The following is a 22,063-nucleotide window of genomic DNA, read 5'->3' as shown; positions in this document are numbered from 1 at the left end:
TCTTCAGTTAAAATCAAGTTTATATCAGTTAATGGCCACAGTTGACCAAATAATGCAGAACATAACCTAAAATAGTTAGTAGTAATAGATAATCCACTAAATCAAAATTTTCAAAATTTATTTAGATATACAAAAAAATCTGATGTTCTGTAATGTTATTCCTTTCTGCCGAAAAATATGCAAGCACTTTTAAGTTTTCCATCGAATGCCCATTCCGTGTAAATACTACATTATTTAGTACATACGAGTACATGGTTGTTACATTTACGAGATATCTTTAGCCAACAGAGGCTCATGTTTTTTCAAATTATTTACTTAGTTGGTCCTCGATAACCCGTGTTTCCTAAAACTTTTTGGAAAACATTATTTTTAGTTACTTCTTTAAATTTGTTTTCGGTAATGTAAAAGGTCTCGAAAAAGGGTGGCCCTTTTTCGAGTATACCTTAGCTGTGTTGTCTAATTATAACTGTGGACGGATCTAATTAAATAAGCTCTCGTTATCTTTATAATGCGTTGTTATCTCAACAAAGTTCACGTTTATATGTAAATTTTGTGTGTGAAAACAGTATCAAATATTCAGAGTGCCTTTGAAGTTGGCGCCCTCTGTGGTGACGAACTTGTTGGAGTAAGGCTGATGAAAATAAAATATCTACCTAATTTGAAAAGCATCAACTAGCTTTCACGCTCGTGTAATTTTTGCACATTGTAAAGTAAAAACAATTTCTTCAAAATCGAAATTAGGTCTTAATTTTTCGGAAAGCAATACGTCCTGATTACTCTGATAAACATCCATAGTTTGGTTGTTCATCATTCATCATCATTCATCATCATTCGTTATTTGTACTAAAGTAATCTTTAATATTACATTATTATTATTGTTGTTACATGTTACATATATTAATGGAATATGTACTTCTTCTTCTTTTCGAGTCGAAATGGCAAATTATATTAATGTAAACCATAGTAGGTACTTAATGTCTATAAGAGAGCACATAGGTTGATTGTTTAGCATGTAGCAAAAACAAACACAACCTTTAATACCACAGCACATCATGTAAACGAGCATTTAACGAATACATCTGAGGCGAGATGGTATTCAGGGCCGGTGGTTCAATATATAATAAGAGTCATTCGTCTTGAAGACGACGACGCCCGACCGACGACGCCCGACGTCGCAGACCTCTAGACGCCCTTTCGTGCCAGCCAGCCGCAGCGTCAAGGGGCTACAGTTCTATGTCTGACGTCAATGAATCAACTATCTCAACATTGTCACAGATGATTCATTGAATTGCAACTTTTTAAAAGGCAAAAAAAGCATAACGCTCTACTGGTTTGAGTCTGGATTAACAGATTTAATGAATGTATATAGGCAGTTTATTAAGTTCTCGTCGTAACCATTTATGAAAATCGTATATTTTGTAATGTATATTTGAATAGGGTTACCAAAAGGTCTAATTTAAATAGGTACTATTTTAGATATTTTGTAAATCTTCAAAAGAAACAAGACTACGATTTTTTGCCGTGTAAGTAAATATTGCCACATCTATCTATACCATCGCAGAGAAACCTTTTAAAAATAATAAAATAAGACGAGTCTATAACGAGACGATGTTCACAAATTTAATTTTAGTGGAGTGGAAAATGACGACGCAGATACAACACGCATAACTACATACCTATACAGTAACAAAGAGAAGAGGAAAATTTAAAAAATGTTATTAAAAAAGTTAAGCTCACGGTCTGCATATTTTTATAAAAATGCAGTACAGTGTAGAAGTTTATCTCGTTTATCTAAACCCTGACGTGCCGTCTGAACATATTCCTGAACAAACACCTCGTCTCTACTGAGCTTGAATTTTTACTCTATATTCTAGTATCATTTTGTTGAAGTTTTTCGTTCTCCTGTCTTTATATCCTTTGAGTTGAAAGTTTTTGTAAGCAATCTTTGCATATTTCTGTTATAAAAATCTAGGTAACAATATAAACCATGTTGTGTATTGAATATCAATAAGTAATTTAGATTTATCATCGGCATAACCGAAATATTACAATGTTTAATGGAGCATCTATATTTATTGGCTATAACTTTATCTATTCAATATTTTATCGTCGTAAATACTACCACTTTGGTGCTCTACTTATTGAGTTGCACCTGATGGCAGTAAGCAATATCTATGTGTATTAACTGTATTTGTGGCAACGAACTAATTCAATCAAAAGCGGTTATGCCAAAAATGATATTTTTCAAGATCAAACACAGCTTTTCTTTTACATTTCCCTGCACTAAACTCGATTACGATTTTTTCATAACTCAGCAAATAGGTATCATTCTTTCCTTATGTCAAATTTCATCTCATACAAGTCGTTGGCGGGCCGTCGACCCAGATTCAGAGCTCGGTTTGCGAGATTTTTCTATTCCACTGGTTTACTTACCATATAGAAAACACAAAACTGCTTCTATTACAATCAGATTTGTTTATCTACGCTTAATACTAATAATAAGCGTACAGTACGAGTACAGAAAGAGACAGAGGTCTTGGGGCGAAATAAAACCATGAAATGTAAAACTGACTGATTATAAGACTCAGTCAAGGAAGATGGCTATAAACTGATACTGATAAACTGATAAACTGATATATATAGATATAGCAATATATATGTAATTTGCGTCATAAAGTTCTTAGCAGTGCGGGCTCCATTATTGTCTATAGCTTCATTTACTGGACCAGACCTGGTCCGAGAGTTAGCTAATAATGCTTATTCTACACGAGTTGTTTCCTGTAATGAATACAACCAGCCAATTTATTAAGCATTTGTTGTGTTTATCAAAGGAAAATGATCGCGCTTACTCAAGAAGATTACTTCGAATTCGAAGAGGGTAAATTTTGATGCTACTAATTTTGCCCGCGGCTTTGCCCACAACAGAAAAAGCAACAGAAACATTTTTTATTATTCTAAAAAAGGTTCTGTTTGCTTTTTCTGTTGTTCCCCATGATTATTATAACTTTTCGATTACCAGAATTGTCTCTGTCTGTCTAAAAGGAACAAAATAAATTCACTTTCGCATTTATAATATTTTGGATTGTAGTAGGGTTGTTATCCCAAGTTATACACATACGAATTAATTATAAAATAAAACTAAAGTACCATTCTTTCCCATTCATGGTACTATGTAGGTACATGTACAAGTTTGCGTACTAGCCAAAACATACAGTACAAAACCTATTATCATTAACGACCGGGTATCAGCACTTCCCTTACTTAGGGTTCAACGAACTACCTAGGGCTCTAACAAAAGCGTCATAAAAGCTATTGTTTTAACTGCTCTTAAAACTGATATAAAAGAATCCATCATATCTGCGGAATATTATATTCTCAGTTCAACGACCTTCCACCGAGAGGCAGAGGCAGAGAAACAATGAGGCTACTCGAGGCCTAGTCAGGAAATAATCAGAGTGTGCTAGACTGGAGGGTCTCCTTTATACCATTGTTTATACCAGAGCGCAGGGTTCAGACCACACACGCGAGAGCTATTAAAATAAACCCTGTATTTGATATGTCATAAACAGTACCGGGGCGTTAGGGTACAGCGTGACTGGGCGACTGCCCAGGGCGCTACATACAAAGGGGGTGAAAACGGGGCGACGTAAAGTTTTCGCCCAGGGCGTTTACAGTGATAGTCATAAATATCCCATTGTCAAACGAGCCCTATTGCTTTTCATTTAAAAACCAAAATCAGACACAAATCTTAGACTTGTCGTTTCCTTTTCAGATTGAATCGTGAAGTTATGGATATAATATACTGTCTTTATAATATATAACTTATTGTCTTTTAACTGAGTCTTTTGTAAATTTGTAATGAGCCAACAAGGGATTGTTATTAAATATTTGCATGAAACTTCGCGCATACTTTATGACGTAATAGCGGAAATTATAAAGGATTTCTTCAAGCGCTTGCTATCTTTTTAGCTATAGAGGTCTCTCCCTAACTCTATGTCTGAAAAATTTATAAGTTTATAAGGTTTCAATTATTTATAGTTTGTTTAATCGTGAAATCTTTATTGCAGATTACCCATACAATATATACAAAAAACAAAAAACGGAGATGCGTACAAAAGTGAGTTTATCTCAGAATACGATTTCTTCCGGAAATAAAAATAATTATACCATGCAATTTTTGTTCGTAACTACAATGTTACAAATCAAATTTTACCCTACAAACGCAACGATCATATTGGTAAATGTCATTTCCCCAATGTCGATCCATTGAGTCCACAAATAAGTAGATAAATATTGTCTATGCTAATGTTGATCATTTAGTTACTAACTCTCCATTAGATAAGTTTGCGGTCCACTCAGACAAATGCAATCGGAGACCTGGTACCCAGTCTTGTTGACCAGTTCAATTTGTCTTCGCAACATGTAACTACCTACTTTCTACGATACAAGTGATGCCAAGCAATTTCTTCACAAAACATAACTCTACAACACAATGCTACATAAATCTGCCTGCTTCCCGTAAACAAATCACGCTTGATATTTCCTCCACGTAGCCAAAACACATTGCTTAAAGGCGTGTTTCCACCAAATCTGGTAAACAAGCCTTCTTGAAAAGGTCAGAATTTTGTTGTTTTGTCTACTATCCTAATCGTAACTAATATTATAAATGCGAAAATAAACTTCTTTATCTACTTCCTCGGTGGCGCAGTGGTAAGGTTCTTGCCACTGAACCGAGAGGTCCCGGGTTCGATCCCCGGTCGGGTCATGATGGAAAATGATCTTTTTCTGATTGGCCCGGGTCTTGGATGTTTATTTATATATGTATTTATTATAAAATATAGTATCGTTGAGTTAGTATCCCATAACACAAGTCTCGAACTTACTTTGGGACTAGCTCAATCTGTGTGATTTGTCCCAATATATTTATTTTATTTTATTTATTTACTTCACCAAACTTCCTGAAATTTATATAATAAATTTACAAAATTTTTCATAAAGTACGGAGAAAGATATAGAGGGTCTTTTATCCCGGAAAAATATCTAACTGTTCCCGTGGGAAATGGGGTTGTATTATACATTATCTTGTAATGATTAATTCATGTCCAAACTGTCGTACCTGACGGTGCCTGTTTATATGTAGATATGTTTATATATTGTACTTTATTTGTTACACGTTGATAAAATATTGTCCGATCAAAAGGGTGCATTTATTTTTGGCTTTAAAATTGTTTTGAAAAAGATCCTTAAAATTGAAACCACATGAGAGTTACCTCTTTTTAAGATCTATTAATTTAGAGATTCATTTTTTTAATTTACTAATAATTTAGAGATTGCACCTGGACCTGTTCCATACGGGGTGGACTTATGCATGTGTTATGGGAATGTGTTTTTTGATTTTATTTATTCATGTTTATTGACTTTTTTAACGAAGCTTGTTGTGGATGTATTGTATAAGAAAGTTAAATTCATTTTGTGAACACATTGTAACACTTTTATGTAATAAAAATGGTTTTATTTAGATATATTTAGAGATATATAGAGATATATTTCTGTGAAAAGCGAATTACAGTCCGTAACACTGATTAGTGTAAACGATGTTTATCCCAGACAGGCTATTTATCCCAGACAAGCTATTTATTCCTGAGATTAGTCCATCCACTCGGCGTGAGCCGGGCACTCAATTTGAGATCCTTGCTAAATGCACTTTCTCTAATATAATAATCTTCACACTAATTGTATCATAGGATATTATAAAGAATATACAGTTTCTTAATACATCTTTTTTATAGTTTTATATCTTGTTTTATGCTCTTCCAAATAATTCGTTTATATTGTTTATGCCGATGCCTACATCTACATCTATTTGTTCTAAAAGGCGACCAACTTAAAAACATTCGTTGTAAGTACATTAATTTTATCTTTCAAATATTAGTTATTTTATTTAAAATACAAATAGGTCGCTTTTACTTGCTGCTATTTCTATAAAATCTAAGTCCTTATCTTTAACGGTGTTAATCAACTTGGATGCATTAAGTAGCCGTTTGCGTTAATTACAGAGCGGAAATAAGGAAATTCTCGTATATGTGGGTGGTCATTACTCTACCTAGAAACGAACGGCTACAAGATTGGCAGTCATAAAATCCTGCATGAGTAAATATGGCAAATAGAGCAACACCTTTTCATGTAAGTTGTCTTCAATCACCGTCACGCAGTACACAGACAGGATACATGAACGCATCAGTGGAAACCAATCGACCGCTCAGCTTTGAAGTTCGCACCTTCATTTCGTCCCGTGGTCAGCCCCATAGAGTTAAATGTAGTAAAAGTACCAAATTCACACGTCCTGTATGCTTAACTTCCAGATTACCGCATGCACTGAGTTCCGTGACGAATTCTTTCCATCTCTTTCGTACGTAACACTGTGACTAAGGCAGATACAATCAGCTGCAATAACGCAGCGGACGCCCTTACACTATTAGTGTAAGGGAGACAGAAAGGTATAAAGATTTGATATAATTATTTTAAATTTAAAATCTCTACGTATTAAAATATTGTACCAATACTATCATGTTACCCTTTAGCCGTATGATATTGTTTAATACCTACTGATAGACAACCAATACTTCTCCCAGTTTAAACTCCCTTCTCAAGAGATATCTTCTTCACACTCGCTATAACACAGTTGTGTTTTTAAAGCTTGGTCTTTTACCACCTATGCCCACGTCCGGAAGCCGTAAAGTTAATTGAAGTTTAACTTGAAACAGCGCCAAGCTGTAGGTACAACAGAGTAGTTACTTAGACTACAACGATTGCAAACGTGTTCTCGGCGTGAATACACTTTATACTAAAGCTACTAAGCTTTACCTAAACATCAATTAAGCAAATCTGTAAATAAAGTTTGTCTGTTCATTAAATATATTTAAAAAATTATAATTTGGTAACAGTAATAGAGTAAGAATTTAAAATGTCTGGTTTGATTCTTCGTCAGTTTGATTAATTAAATTAATTACTATTTCCGGAACTAATAGACAGATTTGATTGAAACTTTTTTGTTGAATCGACATTGGTATATATGTATGTATTTTTTATAAATATCCGTATCCAATATCCTTCTCCATACTATAAACTACATCTATGCAAAAATTCAAGAAGAATGATTTAGTAGATAGAGTATGAAGTGGTAACAAACCAACAAACTTACTTTCGCAATTATAATATTAGGATGCAGTTATAGAGTCTACGCGAACGAAGTCGCGGGCATTAGCTAATTTACTTATAAGGCTATTAAAACGATGTTATGATCTATATTTAATTTAGATTTATAATGAGTTTCTTGAGAAATTACATTTTGTGAAATGCAGTGGTATTGTGAATTTAGATGGATTAATCTATCATAATATTGTGATAATAATCCGAATTATTTTTCATCATAAACAAATTAGCACGTAATATAATAATGAGATTTCTGTTTCAAAAAGCACTTAGATCTAGTGTCGTAAAAGCGGATAAAAGTTAGAGTGAAGCGTAAACAACACATGCAAATCGATTTCACAGTGACTGGTCTAACGGAATACTAAATGCTATAGACAAATGACAGACCACACGCACTAGTAGGTCAGTTGACATTTATTCCGAAACATCGGATCAAATCATTAATTGGTGAATGATTGTTTTGCTTTATTGTTGTTGGTACAACAAAAAATTGTTGAATCCTATCCAAACAAATACATATGGTAATAAAACATACTTACTTCTACTGCGTGCAACACCGCATAATCGCTGAAGTTTCAAAATTTTGCAGTCAAAATGTTTCATATTTATTTAAACTATATAGTCTACATTACATAGTCTTTGTACATACGAGTATGTTTTATTTTTTGCTGCATTAAAACCCGTATGAAGTATACTGTCAATCACTTAGTTCCCGAAGCAACAAAAACAACAAAAAATAAATAAATAAAAAAAACCTTTCTGATCACTAACACAGCAAATAAGCTTGCAAAGGTGACTTTCCAGTTTGATTTGACTTGCCACAGCTTAATTAATAATAATACTCAGTGGCTACCTATAGCTTCTCTGAAGTTAAGAATTCTTCAGTTTACATGCTCATACGAAGCATGAAAGGGTGTACTAAAATTGGATCAATCCTTAATCCATAGACGTTATTGGGCGATCACTTCAAAGGCAAAATTCTATATCCAGCCCTGTGTTGTGGCAGGAGCTCCCAATTTGTACCGGGCTCGGATTGTTAGTTAAACATGGTTAAACAAGTATCGTTTGATGGATCTATGCCTCTATTTGTTGTTCTAGTTGCTAGTACGCTACGTTGTGGTAGGTTCGTATTTGTTTGCATGATGTGCCACAGCTGTTTGAATTATTAAAGTAATCCTTACATATCAACGATAATGTAAACGTTTGTCCAGGCAGACATGCCATACTTGTTCAAATCTATTGAATAATAAAAAATAAGCAAACTGTTTGATAATTATATTAGCATTAAGTCCTCTCCGTGTACTTTATTAAACTTTACGTATTGTATTTTGTTGCAATAAAGTGAAAATAATTAAATTTAGCCTAGTCATTTTAAAACCATATGTTATTCTTCGTTCGGTTTATGTACGTCGACGATTGTGTTAGTAAGTTAGTAATGGAATTAATCTTATCTGCCCTCGACCATCCTACCTAAGCTTTTTGTTAAAACTGGTGTAAAACTTAGCTCAAGTCAAGATTATCATAATCGAACAACATCTCGACAAATCTTTTTTTTAAATAAGATACCTTTAAGATTGAAAAATTTATTAGTCACATAATAAAATAATGTGACGCTGAAAAGTTTAACGAATGATGAGTGACCCTATGAAGGCTCCATTTTAACTTTTTGATTTTGATTTGATTTGAACCCTAAAAACGACATTGCAGTTCCCGAGACTGCACAGACGGACAAGAACTTCAATCAGCGACATAAAACCATTGTGAACATCTGTCCGCGTCTGCAGTAGTTTGGCTAACTTCACTTCAAATTGAAACTTCACTTGAAGAATTTACTGGGGTTATAACTATTCCATACATACAGCAGATGCTGCGGCAAATTGCTTTTAGTTTCTATAAGAAGTTACTAACTTAAATGGATATCTCACTTCTGAATTGGTAAGTAATAAAATACTTTTAGTTGTGTAATTGAAAACATATTGAATCAATTTTACTCGACTTCCCATACAAAATACCACAATAATGTTCAAAGCGTGAATATTTCAATTTAAGTCATAATGTAATCAAGGTTTCTATTGAAACGTATTTTCTAAAATTTTCACCCAATTAAAAATGTATGCGGCTTTCATTTTGCATGTATAATATTATTGCGTTTTCATACTTGGGACTGCTATTGTTATATCGGCTGTAAATGTTATGTGAACCTTAGTATCGTATAATATCCACGGGAGAGGTGTGATCCTATTCTAGGGCGGAACACACGCCTAATTGAAGCTCTAAATTCATGATTATTAAATACGGAGCATTATTTCACAAAATTAGGCCGTTTTCACATTTTTTCACGTCAGGTTTATACGATTACTAGCGGCCCGTTCCGGCTTCGTTCGGGTAAAGTCATTATTATGTTTTCAATCAATTATACACTTAAGTCTCCCTTAGGAATTACATTACCTATTGACGAAAATCGCACGAAAATTCGTTCGCGTCGAAAATTCGTACAAACGCGATAGAGGACTTTGGGTAATAATATGTAAGGACAACAATATTTATATTTTTCTTAAAAGGCTACAGACTGCTAGCATTCACATATACATAGCATATATTATGTACAAACCATGCAGTGTCTGCCTTGTGGATAGCAGCAGGTCGGAGACCGGTCTGGTCTCGGCGAGCACGCGGTCCACCGTCAGCCTCCGCACGGAGTGCCGGAGCCGCGTCTCCCGTCCCCGCCCGCAGCACTGTCCCCCGCACATGGAACCTGTCAACAAAATTTATCAAATTGACTAAAATACAAAAAAAAATTAAATATTAAAAATATCAACTTTGAAGCTTAAAACAAGTTAACAACAAGTTATGTGGAGATCCACATATTGAGCAATTGTGAAGAAGTTCAGTCAGCAGTGAACGGATTACTGAAGGAGGTGGTTGGTTGTTTGCTCAGTACTTAGTATAATAAAACACGCCCTAAGAAACAATTCACATGCGAATTCCTGGTTTGGTCAGGCCCGGTTCCTACGGCATGATTTTAATTTAAGTCCGACTATTTGCCTGGTATCAACTTTGGAAATTCTCTGCTCTTGTATATAGGAGGTTTTGCAGTTGTCCTATTTCAGGACGGAACCACACGCTGCAATATTCATATTTACTTATTTTAATAAATAAAACTAACATAATTGTTAGGTATATATTTTTTATTAAAGCTAACCTGTAATAAAAAACCGGTGTTCGATGTCACAATTTGTTTTATCGATGATAAATGTGGCAATTCTTCACCCAGATTTGTCGCAATGCGACACGGAAAAGGCCGTGATTTGTATTTTTTTAAACGCGTTTCCGACGTATTGCTCTAGTTATCAGTGTGTTAAAAATAAAAAATATATATCTTCGAATGGTATATGTATCGAAAATATAGTTGACAACATTATAAATAAATAACATAATAGATATGGTCTAATGGCAACTTGGCTCCGAAAACCTAAACCATGATCATTTTTAGCTGTTTTGGAAACGAATATTGAATATACTCGATAATAAACTTTCGATACCCAAAGCGCCCTTACGAACAAAGATTTCTGTTACTTGGTAAATAGGATTAGCATGTGTGTCGAGTTGACATTTAGTTGACATAGATATATTAAGTAATATTCATTATTTAATCTACAATCTCGTGATGAACCAAGCGCGAAGTGCGGTGACGTGACGTCGACAGTGACAAGGGTTGGTCACTGTACCCCCGAGGATCAGGAGTTAACTGAATCAGTACTTATAGATATTAACCATGGAGTAGCTGGTTTAACTCTTCAATATTATGAGATTTATATGCAATATAAGATGTAGAAGGTGATATCTACTTGACTACTCAAAAAACTAAAACTTTATTTAAGAAGTTGAGATAGTGTCTTTATGCGACTTGAGTCTTGAACAAAGTCTGAGACAAAATGAAATAAACATAATAGGTACCAAATATTTCTTCTTCAAAGTAATACGAAAAAAAATATCCCATACTAAGCCCGATCAACTGACCTTCCGGTTGTAATCCAGTACACAGCAAAAGGATAAAATAGGCTAACAAAGCCCATATTTGTCTCATACGAGTTTATTTGTTAGACAAATTAAAAACACCCGACTTTGATTTTTCTTAGATTCTTAATTTTTCTTAGACTTTCATAATTTCGCTACAACTTTTTAACGACTGAATCGATTTTGATCAAACATATCCAAGGTATACTGCATAAAAATTAGCTATCAAATAAAAAAATCCGCATCCAAATCGGTTCACTCATTGATGAGTTACGATGCCAAGTACCTACACAGACAGACCTATAACATAATATTATATAAAATAAATAGTGATCGTGAGAGCCCATACTCACATTGCATATTCTTTGTCCACTGTTTGGACTATAGCCAAACTTCGCTGCAAGTAACCACTGTTTTCTTACAATATAATCAGTCGTATAAATATGTATACTATAGAGCTGTATAACAATGGCAATTCAATCATTGAAAAAATTCAGTCATTGAAAAAACAAAATGGGAGATGAAAAATGTGTCGATAGGTCGGGATCTTGCATTCCAATATTTTTCACATAATAGACTAGAAAAAGTATCTCTTAAGGTACTCGTTACTCTTAAGGTACTCAGGTCAGGATTCGTAACCACGGATAGATACATTTATTTACAAACAGAAATATCCAAAATAGTACAGAGCACTGCAAATTTATAGTTGTAGTAGTAAAAATTCCTAGTTTAGGTACAAGAACAATAACGTGGAATATTTACGAGACAACATTTGGCACGGTGATCGCGTCGGTCGCCACAGGTTCAAGGCTGCGCAGACGCTGCGTGTCGCCGCCGTTCCCGAGCTGACGTCGATGACAGACAGACACGCAAAAAATTTGGGAGTTCGTGTGACACGTGACTTACAAAATTTAACACAAAATTTAATTTTAACACATGATTTCGTGGCCTTATTTACATCGTAAAAGGTATCTCTATCATTAAATCAACTAAATAACAGTATTTATGTATCTCAATCTATTTATTCTCAATAATATTTATTAAATTAGTATAAGAAGTTATTTTATTTCACAATTTCTGTAATTTTCAGCCGCAAGGTTATTTAAAAGTTGTGGTAGAATGCGTAATCTCTGTTGACGAAAAGAAAATATGCTTTTTTTATTAGCCTATAAATGTAAATTTATATAATTTTATAATAATTATATTTATAATTATTAATAATAAGTAATAATGGTTAAGTACATAATTCTTTTCAGGCAAATTGTCTGTCAAATATTATGACCAAACATAATTAAACAATACAACCAAAATGTAAATATAAACATCAGGCTGATTCATCTGATTTCAAAATAAGGAGAGGAAAGATATGGACGGAGTTTATAAAGCAACACAGCTAGGCATTTAGTGAATTATCAATAAAATAATTAAAATCCGCTATTTTTGCATGTATTATTTCTACTTATTTAACATCCTTAGACAGTTGTTTACCTACAAACACAAACCTAGCATATGTATGTCAAAAAGTGTATAACTCGTCAACACCTAATCCACCTAATAGATGTCCTTGGGCCAAAAAGAAGAAACTTTTCCACATCCAATAACGAGTTAACGAAAAAAGGCGCATCTATAAATAAACAATGAAGGTAAATAAGATCACATGATATATTTTTCTGTGGTATTTTTAATGTCTAGATCAATTCGGCATACAGTGTCCCGTGGCATTGACCTTCCGATATCCCCTATTATCAGGTGGGTCAGTAATAGCGGTCGTTAACATAAGTACACAGATCATTAAAGTACGTAATCGGGTAGAATAGACAGGTATGTGCGGGAGACCGCAAGGACGACCGCCTGCCCAGGCCGGCCAGACTGCATGACACCGATTTTCATATTAATTTTGTACCTGATATTTTAGTTAAGTGGAAATACTGCATTTATATGGAAGAAGTTTATATGGAATAAAAATAAGATGCTTCAGAGGTCGCTGGGTGGCAGTTTTAAAATCAATCTTAGTAAAAAGTCAAGACCAGAACATACGCATATGTTCATTAATGGTCTTGACTTTACCTCAAATATTATCGCGATAAGAAAGGTTTTAAATTTTTCAAAGTAATATTTGAGGATTCCATCACCTCAAAGCAAACATTTATCGCAAATAAAAACTTTATTTGTGTAACTTTAGAATGAATTGAACAATGTTCGGAACTAGTAAAAAAAAGAGCAACATTTTGACGATCAAAATTAATACAATTTCATTTTTATTATAAACCTTATACGAAGTGTAATGCGGGGCTGCCTCGCCCATCTGAGCTCATAAATCTAACACAGTTTTACGGCAACTAAATCGGCAATAAACTTGTCTAGTAAACGGCAGTTTGACGGATTATACCGCCGACCGAGTTCCAGCAGAATAAATACAACTTCTGATTCAACTGATTGTTTGTCTTTATGTACTAGTATTTAATTAAGGTATGTTAAGTTTTCATTTGGTTTTGTAATCGATATCATACACTGATTTTAATATATAAACCTTTTATTTTACTTCCTTTTTTATTTAACTATTTAGGTTATGTTTCTCTTTACTTTCTTCAGCATTATCACGTTTTCTTTTTTACTATTTTAAAAACATCAATCAATCAACATTTATTAAAATACGTAACATAAAATTATTGGGCAAGTCTCCCACACATTAAACTGTCTGTCCACACCTGTAGACATGTTATACAAAAACAAATCAAAACCATGTTTATTTACGTACTTACTAGTGACATTCACGGAAATTGGTGACGTATGGCTGTAGGTGTAGGGCACATGTCCGAAATGGTTACGAAACTAGTGTGGGCTGGATTATTAAAATAAAGAAAATTTAGAAACAACACCATTGATAATTACAGTCAACATTATTTCAAGCTTGCAAGCTTGGAGGAGATTATAGTAATAAATATGTTGGTTGATGAATTTGTGTCGTGTTTTATTCGCAAACAGACAAAAAATTTGTATTACATTTTTCATCACTCAATGAATCTCTGAAGAAGGATGACATGTAGAACTCTTTCATAAACCCTATTATTAGATCTTTCTATAAAATCTTTCACCAATATGGGAGATTTAATGCAACGCTGCTCGAATAACATACAAGACCATGATTGTCACCAAGTTCCAATTTATCTGAAGTTTGCCTCTCACGAATTTAAGCTATAACACAAAACAATAAATACACAATAGAAATTCTCACCAAGAATTTTAAAGTTGCCTAACTCGGTCTATACAAAGTTTATTTTTGTTTCGAACACAGCTCATGAATATTCTGAACGATTGTCACGAAACTGTGAAATAGAAATAGAGCACTGCATCCGCTATTAAATATTTTATGATTGCTAATGGACCCACTCTTCTTTGCCAAACTAGCTTTTAATTTATCAAATTTACAACTGCTTACTGCAGACAACTACATACATAATCTACATATATAATCTTTCTATCAATAGATCTTTTTATCAATTTCTATATATTAATTGACAGTTTCAGAATATAATAATTGCACTCGTTAAAGCCATGTGTGTAATCACAATCATAACATTTTAATATTTTAGGTAAGTAGTTAAGTTGTTAATAGCAATGGTAGTAAAGAAATTTATAGTAAAAAATCGGCTTCCCGGGGTTCCCCTCCCATGGGAAAATCAGGATAACTTCAGAGATAAAGACAAACAAACAATAAAACATTATCAATATCCATGACACTATTAAAATAATGCATACAGTATCAATATATTAAGTAAACAAATTTGATAAAAACAGGTACCCATGATTTATTTCTAGACGATTTCCTTTTCAAATACCATCAATTTATTTTATGTCCTGTGAAGCTGAGAATTAAAAATATCCTGTCAAGATTTATTTTTAAATCCATTTATAAACTAGAATATTTAAGAGCCACTGCAAAAAGTTTATACATTAGTCTAACAAGCTAAACACCTGCCTTTTATTACATCAATAAAAGTAGCCATCTAAATCGTCTCATTAAGGCAGTATACGTGTGAAACTAATAAAAACAATATCGTCGATGTAATTAAGGTGCTCATACGGGTATTTGACGGAAATCCGTGTATTAAAGGCGTGCTATATTACATAGATGTGGATAGTCTCATTATTGTAGAAATATAAGATTGCTATACATAGTACACATTTCTCGGTAAAAAATGTATGTGTTTAGATTACATGTAAGGTATTTTATCTGTAAACTGCTGTTATTATAAGAGTTTACTTCCTGTACAGCTAAACGTGGATTTCGAACTCTGAACTTATTGCTCTGTCTTCCATATTTGAGATAACAACGAGATACTGTATGTGTTATGTATGACATGAATCATTATCAGGGATGTTTATTTTCATTTATTCCCAATAACGTTAACAATCTGTTGCCTGCAACTCCGCCTGCCTATGTTTGACCTCAGGTCATTAACTACATTTGTTCCAAATTTCATCAAAATCGGCTTAGAGATTTAGCTGTGAAAACATGACCGACATATAGGCAGATTGGCAGACAGACTTTCACATATTCGCATTTATATTACTATAGATAGAGTACCTATGGAAGCCGAATGCTCGATATCCACTAGTTACGATTGCAAGCGGTTTGTTTCCATCTATACTTTTAATCCGAAAATATTGGCTTTACTGAACGAAGCGAGTACATCATCAGAGTAATGTTTACATTGTCGAACGAATGGTAAATATCAGTAGTGGCTGTAAACGAACCTCCGCGTAATCATCTTCTATCGATAGGTTATCCGTGTGAACACATCGCATATTGAATCTATTTAAAACCATATCATTGAGAGTATGTATACTTTATCATTATGCTATTGTTGGTGTTACGCCTTTTCGATTTTAGTTAGTATATCAATTAGAAACGCAAGTTTATTCAAGATGTTTTTAGGTATAGCTATATTAATATACCAGCAAATGACCTAGAGAACTAATGTCTTGCCATGTCGCTTCCATCTGGTCCTAGAAGCATGGTCACACGAACTGGATGTCGTCAAGGATGATATATGCGTGCTACTGATCTGATAACTAAGGATACCTACCGAAGACAGTGCGAAATGAAGGATATAAATAGTAAGAACAGTTTTCTTTCCCGAAACAGCCCTATCTCATTATTAATTTATCTAATTAATCTCCGAATTAATATATCTATTTACTATTAATAAATATATTCATTCATATAACATTAAACTTACAATATCTCTCAAAACTCTGAATAAATAAATATATGAAGTGTCTCTACAAGTTATTGCCAAGAAACTACTGCCACATTTATATTATATTTACATTAATTTTACTTGTATTTGTCACTATCTGTTTTAATATTTTTCTTTTTCTTTTTAATTTTCCATCTGAAACACAACAAAACAACCCGGAAGAGCTACCGACTGCGCATAAATGGTGGTGTAAATTGTGAATTATTAAGATTACAGGTTAGTGATAAGCCAGCACGTACTACGGGAGAACACGCACGTGTGCCGTAAACAATGAATATTTTAACTGTAGCCAAACCGGAACGTTATACAAATAAACATTATAGCTAAATTTATATAATGTGTTGCCCTGAATTTGTAAAATTAATGTACGATACAAGTAAGCTTGATGCAAAACTATCAAACATTTTTTACAACGCAACAAAACCTCTATCCTTATTGTGAAACATGAAAGTCAGGGAGATTGGATGGCTGTTACTTTTTTCTCACAAAAAAATACGAGTACTGGACGCTTTTCAATGTTATTGGTTGAATGGGTAAAATAAAATTTCTCCTAAATTCTCACAGGATTCGATTGGAGCTCCGGATCGCATCGCGCAATTAGTTGAATATATAACTTTGAAATATATTTTTATATAAACTGGATTTGTCCCATCCTGTTCCCTTGGGAATAATAAACTGCATAGGGGACTAAAATAAAAGTGGCCATACCGCTCAGCTTCTTAAAACAGAATACGAATGAGTTAAACCAGGTTGCTTTTCTACGATGTCCTTCCTCCCTTCCTCCAACCGAGAAAAATACAAGACAAAAAGCAGACCTACGAATCGTGCTATACATTTACAATTTTCATTTGTTGTCAAAATTCAAGTTTTCATCTAAACTTTTAATAACGGATCTCGAATGCCGAACATTGCGAGAACGAACTTTCATAATACATTTAGTTATAGCCTTATTTTTCAGTTTGCATTATTATCCTATGGCTGACCCGGCGCGACTAGCCACACACCGTCGCCAGCCCGGTGTACAAACGGCTTTACTGCTGAGAACACCGAAGATGATAATTTTCGCAACATAAACATGCTTCATTATGACCCGAGCTGGTACGTACATATAACGGAGTAACTTACAATTTAACGACTGGACTTGGTAGTAAATAATGGCGAATCTAACTATAGGAACCGAGCCTAATGATACGTGAAGTGAAGAGAAATATATTGCTAGTTTTATTGTGATATGTTTTTCTTTTGTATTTTCAACTAGTTATAAGTATCAACAGATAAATATGTTGAAACTGACTGGAGCGAGGTAAAAAAAACGAATTTATCTTTAGAGTGATTAAGAGAATCAAATGGATTTGATCCATCCAACCACAACAAATTTCTCCCCCAAAATATAATTAGTGTTTGTATCAATAAAGTCACTAGACTTACATATCAGGCAGGAACAAATATTATAATTTTACAAAATGTAAGCTTTAATACTTCGACAAACGCAATTATTTTCGCGTGCATGCTACTATAACATTGCCGGTACCACGGGCCTGCCTCATAAACTTCACCTGCCAATATGGCGTAGTAAACATCTGCATTGCAATTATTTTCATAGCGTAAGAAAGCCAAAGGTCGTCAATGCCGCAGCGGAGCGGCCATAACTATAAAAACCTCACTAAATGCTAAGTGGTCGACATTAGCATGACCGAGCCCAACCGCACCTCTTGCAGTTTTAAACTACACGATATTGCATTCCTGCTTAGCTCGTCCTAGATGGAATTTTTTATTACATTTTGGTCTATATGGACCATATAATGCTCATGTGAATGCCTGCAATGTCGGAGAGAACAAAAACTTCAAATGTGTGGCGACCTTTTCCAGCTACACTATAAGTAAATCAAGTGTTATGGGCTAACAATACAAAATAACAGAAAGTTCTTCCATAAGCTATAAAATGTATGTTGAAGCGATTAGACATTGTGCTGTTTCAGGATAAAAATCCAACTTAGCTGACTTGTAACGCGATTTATGAATATTATAATGCATGACATTAATATTTCAAAATGTTTTAACCATGGAACATGGATTTAGGAAGTACTTCGTGAGTACCTACTAATTCCATGCCATGGAATTAGGTAGTAGGTACGTGGTTTTAACATTTTTACAAAACGAAACATTGTGACAATTCGCTCGCAAGGAAACACTCACTCGATGTAACCTCAAGTTGATCGATAACAAAATAATCGATTTGTATTAATATTGAATGCTATACGTGCCGTAACCTAATGCCGCAGTAAAATCAGTGTGGAATGCCTAGCGCATTCCACACGGTTTTGGTTTCAGTATTAATATTAGATTACATTTGGTACCTACGAGTCAGTTTAATGGCGAAGGTATAGAAAGGCTGAATTTCATTAAAGTAGGTACTTACCGGTTTTGAAATAAGGATAAACTCTAATTTTCCAACCAATATACTTACTACGTATTTCATTTGGTAAAAAGGTGCCTAAAGTTAAAAGCCATTTTTACTTAGTACATAAGCGCGCTAAACTTCACTTTGGGCTGAAAGCATTGAATAGGTTAATTGATCTCAATCTCGGCAGAAAAGATAGGATAACAACAGGATGAAATTAAAAATTAAACTTAAAGATTTAAAAATGATTAGAATTTACGAAAATAGATTATATCGGTAGGTACTTTTTAAAATGAATTCAATTCAACAGAATTAAAAGACAAACAGATATAGAATATAAAACTTATTTATACTATACTTAGAAAGTTATTCTAACGTAAATCAGCGTTAGACTGAGACATTTTATTCGTTGGTCCCCAATTCTTTCAGTTACGCAAATAGGCAGCCCTCAGATTTTTATGTAAATTTTCCGGGCTTCAGGAGCCCGTTACAAGAGCTCACATTGGCCTTCGAGACTCTGCCTTGGAAGACATAATTTATTGACAGATACTGTTTATCGAACCACTTTACATATCGATCGCACAAAGTTCAAGTTTATTATTTGCGTGACGAGGCATGCTTTGACTTCAATTTTCTAATTTTATTTTATTGTGTTACTAGTTTCTATGCCCGCGACTTTATTGTACGCGAGTAAAATTATTTTTTCCCACTTCTAGGCGGTGGAAAAACGTTCCCCAAGGTTTACCTACACTTCTACATACAATACCAGCTTTCTAATAATTTCGACTGTGAGTTTATCGCTAGCACAAAATGGAATCTAGCTTATCCACATATTTTCAATTCGCTATTCCTTAGAGAAAGGAATTATTACTATTTTCCAAAATATCAAAATAAGTTATTGTATTTAAATATTATCCTAAAGAAAATAGAGTGATGGAAAACAGAACCGCTTGGAGCTATAACACGACCGTGTATATCTTATAGTCCTGTGTACTTGAGCCCGTGCTCGCCACAGACATGTTGTTTACATACAAATGGATCTAGTCGCAACTCGGTACATTAGAGTAACAAAATAACTCGAACCCTCACTTTAAGTGATTACTTATTCACTTATGATGAGCCACTGTACTGGTGTACAAGTGTGGACCTGAAATGCTAATATATACAATACTATTTACTTCGTAGAAATCCTCTCGTCATATTGATTGAGTAATAATCTCTCTACACCCAGGTACATACAAACCATAGCATATAATATAGCATTTGTTTTATTTTATTAGTTATTTTTAGTTTAATGTATGTTCTTCTGAATTTTGTTGAAAATAAAGAATTGGTTTTATAAACCACATGCAGCAACGTTAATAGAGGATTTGTAGGATTTGACTGTTGTACGTTACAAATTTATTACTTTACTAGGAAATTACACACATTTTATTAATAAATTACATTATTTCATTAATTATACTTACTGCAATACATACTTTTACACTTTTCCTACATCCGCACACATAACAGTAGGGAAGTGCCACCTAATTGATGGCCTTTGTTGCCAGAATCCGGAGAGGTAAGATTTGGGACGGACGATAGGACCATTTTTACACCACAGCACCAAAGAAAAAGGTTTTTAGCAAAGTATGGTGCTACTAGACAATCTACTGAACCTATTATGAAAATCATTAAGAAATTAAATACGATTTAGATTTATCGTGTACTAGTAATAACTAGCGGAACAGAAATAAAATAGTTAATATACTGATAGAATTGATATAGAGTTGTACTAAGGTTTGAACTTACTTTTTTTAAACGAATTATAGTACAGTATGCTGCTGAGCACGCGATTTTCCGATTTGGAAGTGCAGTAGATAAGTAAGTATGTCAAGTCGGTTAGATACGATCCGGCATTGAATCATTGAATTGAATGATTCAGGTCCTACTTAATAAATTTATAGAAGTCATTCATTTTAATGTCTTATGAGAAGCACGTTATCACTTCTCACCATATAACAAATATTATATACCTAACCTTATACACAACTGTAGATGTAACTGCACAGAAACTGATGTGAAATGGTTAGGTACCTACGTTGCGCAAAAATTTAAATATTTTTGCTCATAGAATAATTCTTACGAACGTATTTGTAAAGGAATAAAACACAAATTAGACAAAATATCAAATGAGAAAAGCTCGAACAGACAAATGGCTACAGTCCTATTTTTATTGTTTTTAATTTATAGAACTATATTTAATAATCATATTTAATTTATGCCCATCCCGCTACTTTCTCTACATTACTAAATTTAAGTCCGCCTTTTACAGTTTTGTAATAGAATTAATAAATAAATATATACAATTGACCAACAAACACGACTTAGAGAAATAGTAGTGGAGAATTAATGATTGCTAATGTCGGCTCCCGGGAGTAATGGGATGGATAAGTAACAAAATAACATTCCGATATTTCATATTGATAATACGAATATATTCTACCAAATATTAACGGTGTTATATTCCTAGTGCTGATAAAACTAAAATGGGCTTATATAACTATCCCCATTTAAGAATTTGTTTTAAATCAATGTACCTAATTAAGTTTGTAGATATAAAAAAATCGAGAAGAAATGCTAGTTCAAACACTAATTCCTCATAAAATTAATATTTATCTACTAAAAGCAACATTTTATACAAACATGTAAAATTTATACTAAAATTAATTACTCGAATGATCTTGACTATTATTCCTAACATCTTTAAGGTGGAGCAATGAAAATGCTGACTTTGCAATGTGTTCAACATACGTCCCAAACACTAGATATAAAAGGAACCTTCCATCGTTTGCTAACATAACAACACAATTAAAAGTGGTTGTGATACTTTGGTAACAGGAGAGGCGCGCCAACGCACACATTGATATACAGAATGTGTAAATGCAAATCAGTGCATCGGGTGCATCGGAACCGGTCCACCAACAACATGTAATCACTTATTTATATTTACCCTTTAGAATGCAATACGACGCGGCTGATGTGGGTGTAAGGTATACCTAAAGCGGAGGTATCTCTGTCTAAATAATGCGCAGAATTTTAAAATAACATGCGCCATGTACTGACTTCTTGTTGCGTCGACGGAGCGCGTTGTCTACGATACAGAGAACCACGGAGCAATAAAGCC

The 22,063-nt window shown here is 33.7% G+C and overlaps 1 protein-coding gene across 1 annotated transcript in view; it reads right to left on the bottom strand.

Annotated features, from left to right (window-relative positions):
- Positions 1–22,063, bottom strand: part of dally (division abnormally delayed) — an 82,395-nt gene that overhangs the window by 19,460 nt on the left and 40,872 nt on the right. Inside the window, exon 2 of the mRNA XM_053745227.2 lies at positions 9,824–9,967. Within this exon, the coding sequence (XP_053601202.1) occupies positions 9,824–9,967 (144 nt within the window). The remainder of the gene's footprint in view (positions 1–9,823; positions 9,968–22,063) is intronic.

Source organism: Plodia interpunctella, chromosome 5 (assembly GCF_027563975.2).
Source record: "Plodia interpunctella isolate USDA-ARS_2022_Savannah chromosome 5, ilPloInte3.2, whole genome shotgun sequence".
In the NCBI taxonomy this organism is placed as follows: Eukaryota; Metazoa; Arthropoda; class Insecta; order Lepidoptera; family Pyralidae; genus Plodia; species Plodia interpunctella.
This window is presented reverse-complemented; position numbering and strand designations above follow the sequence as displayed.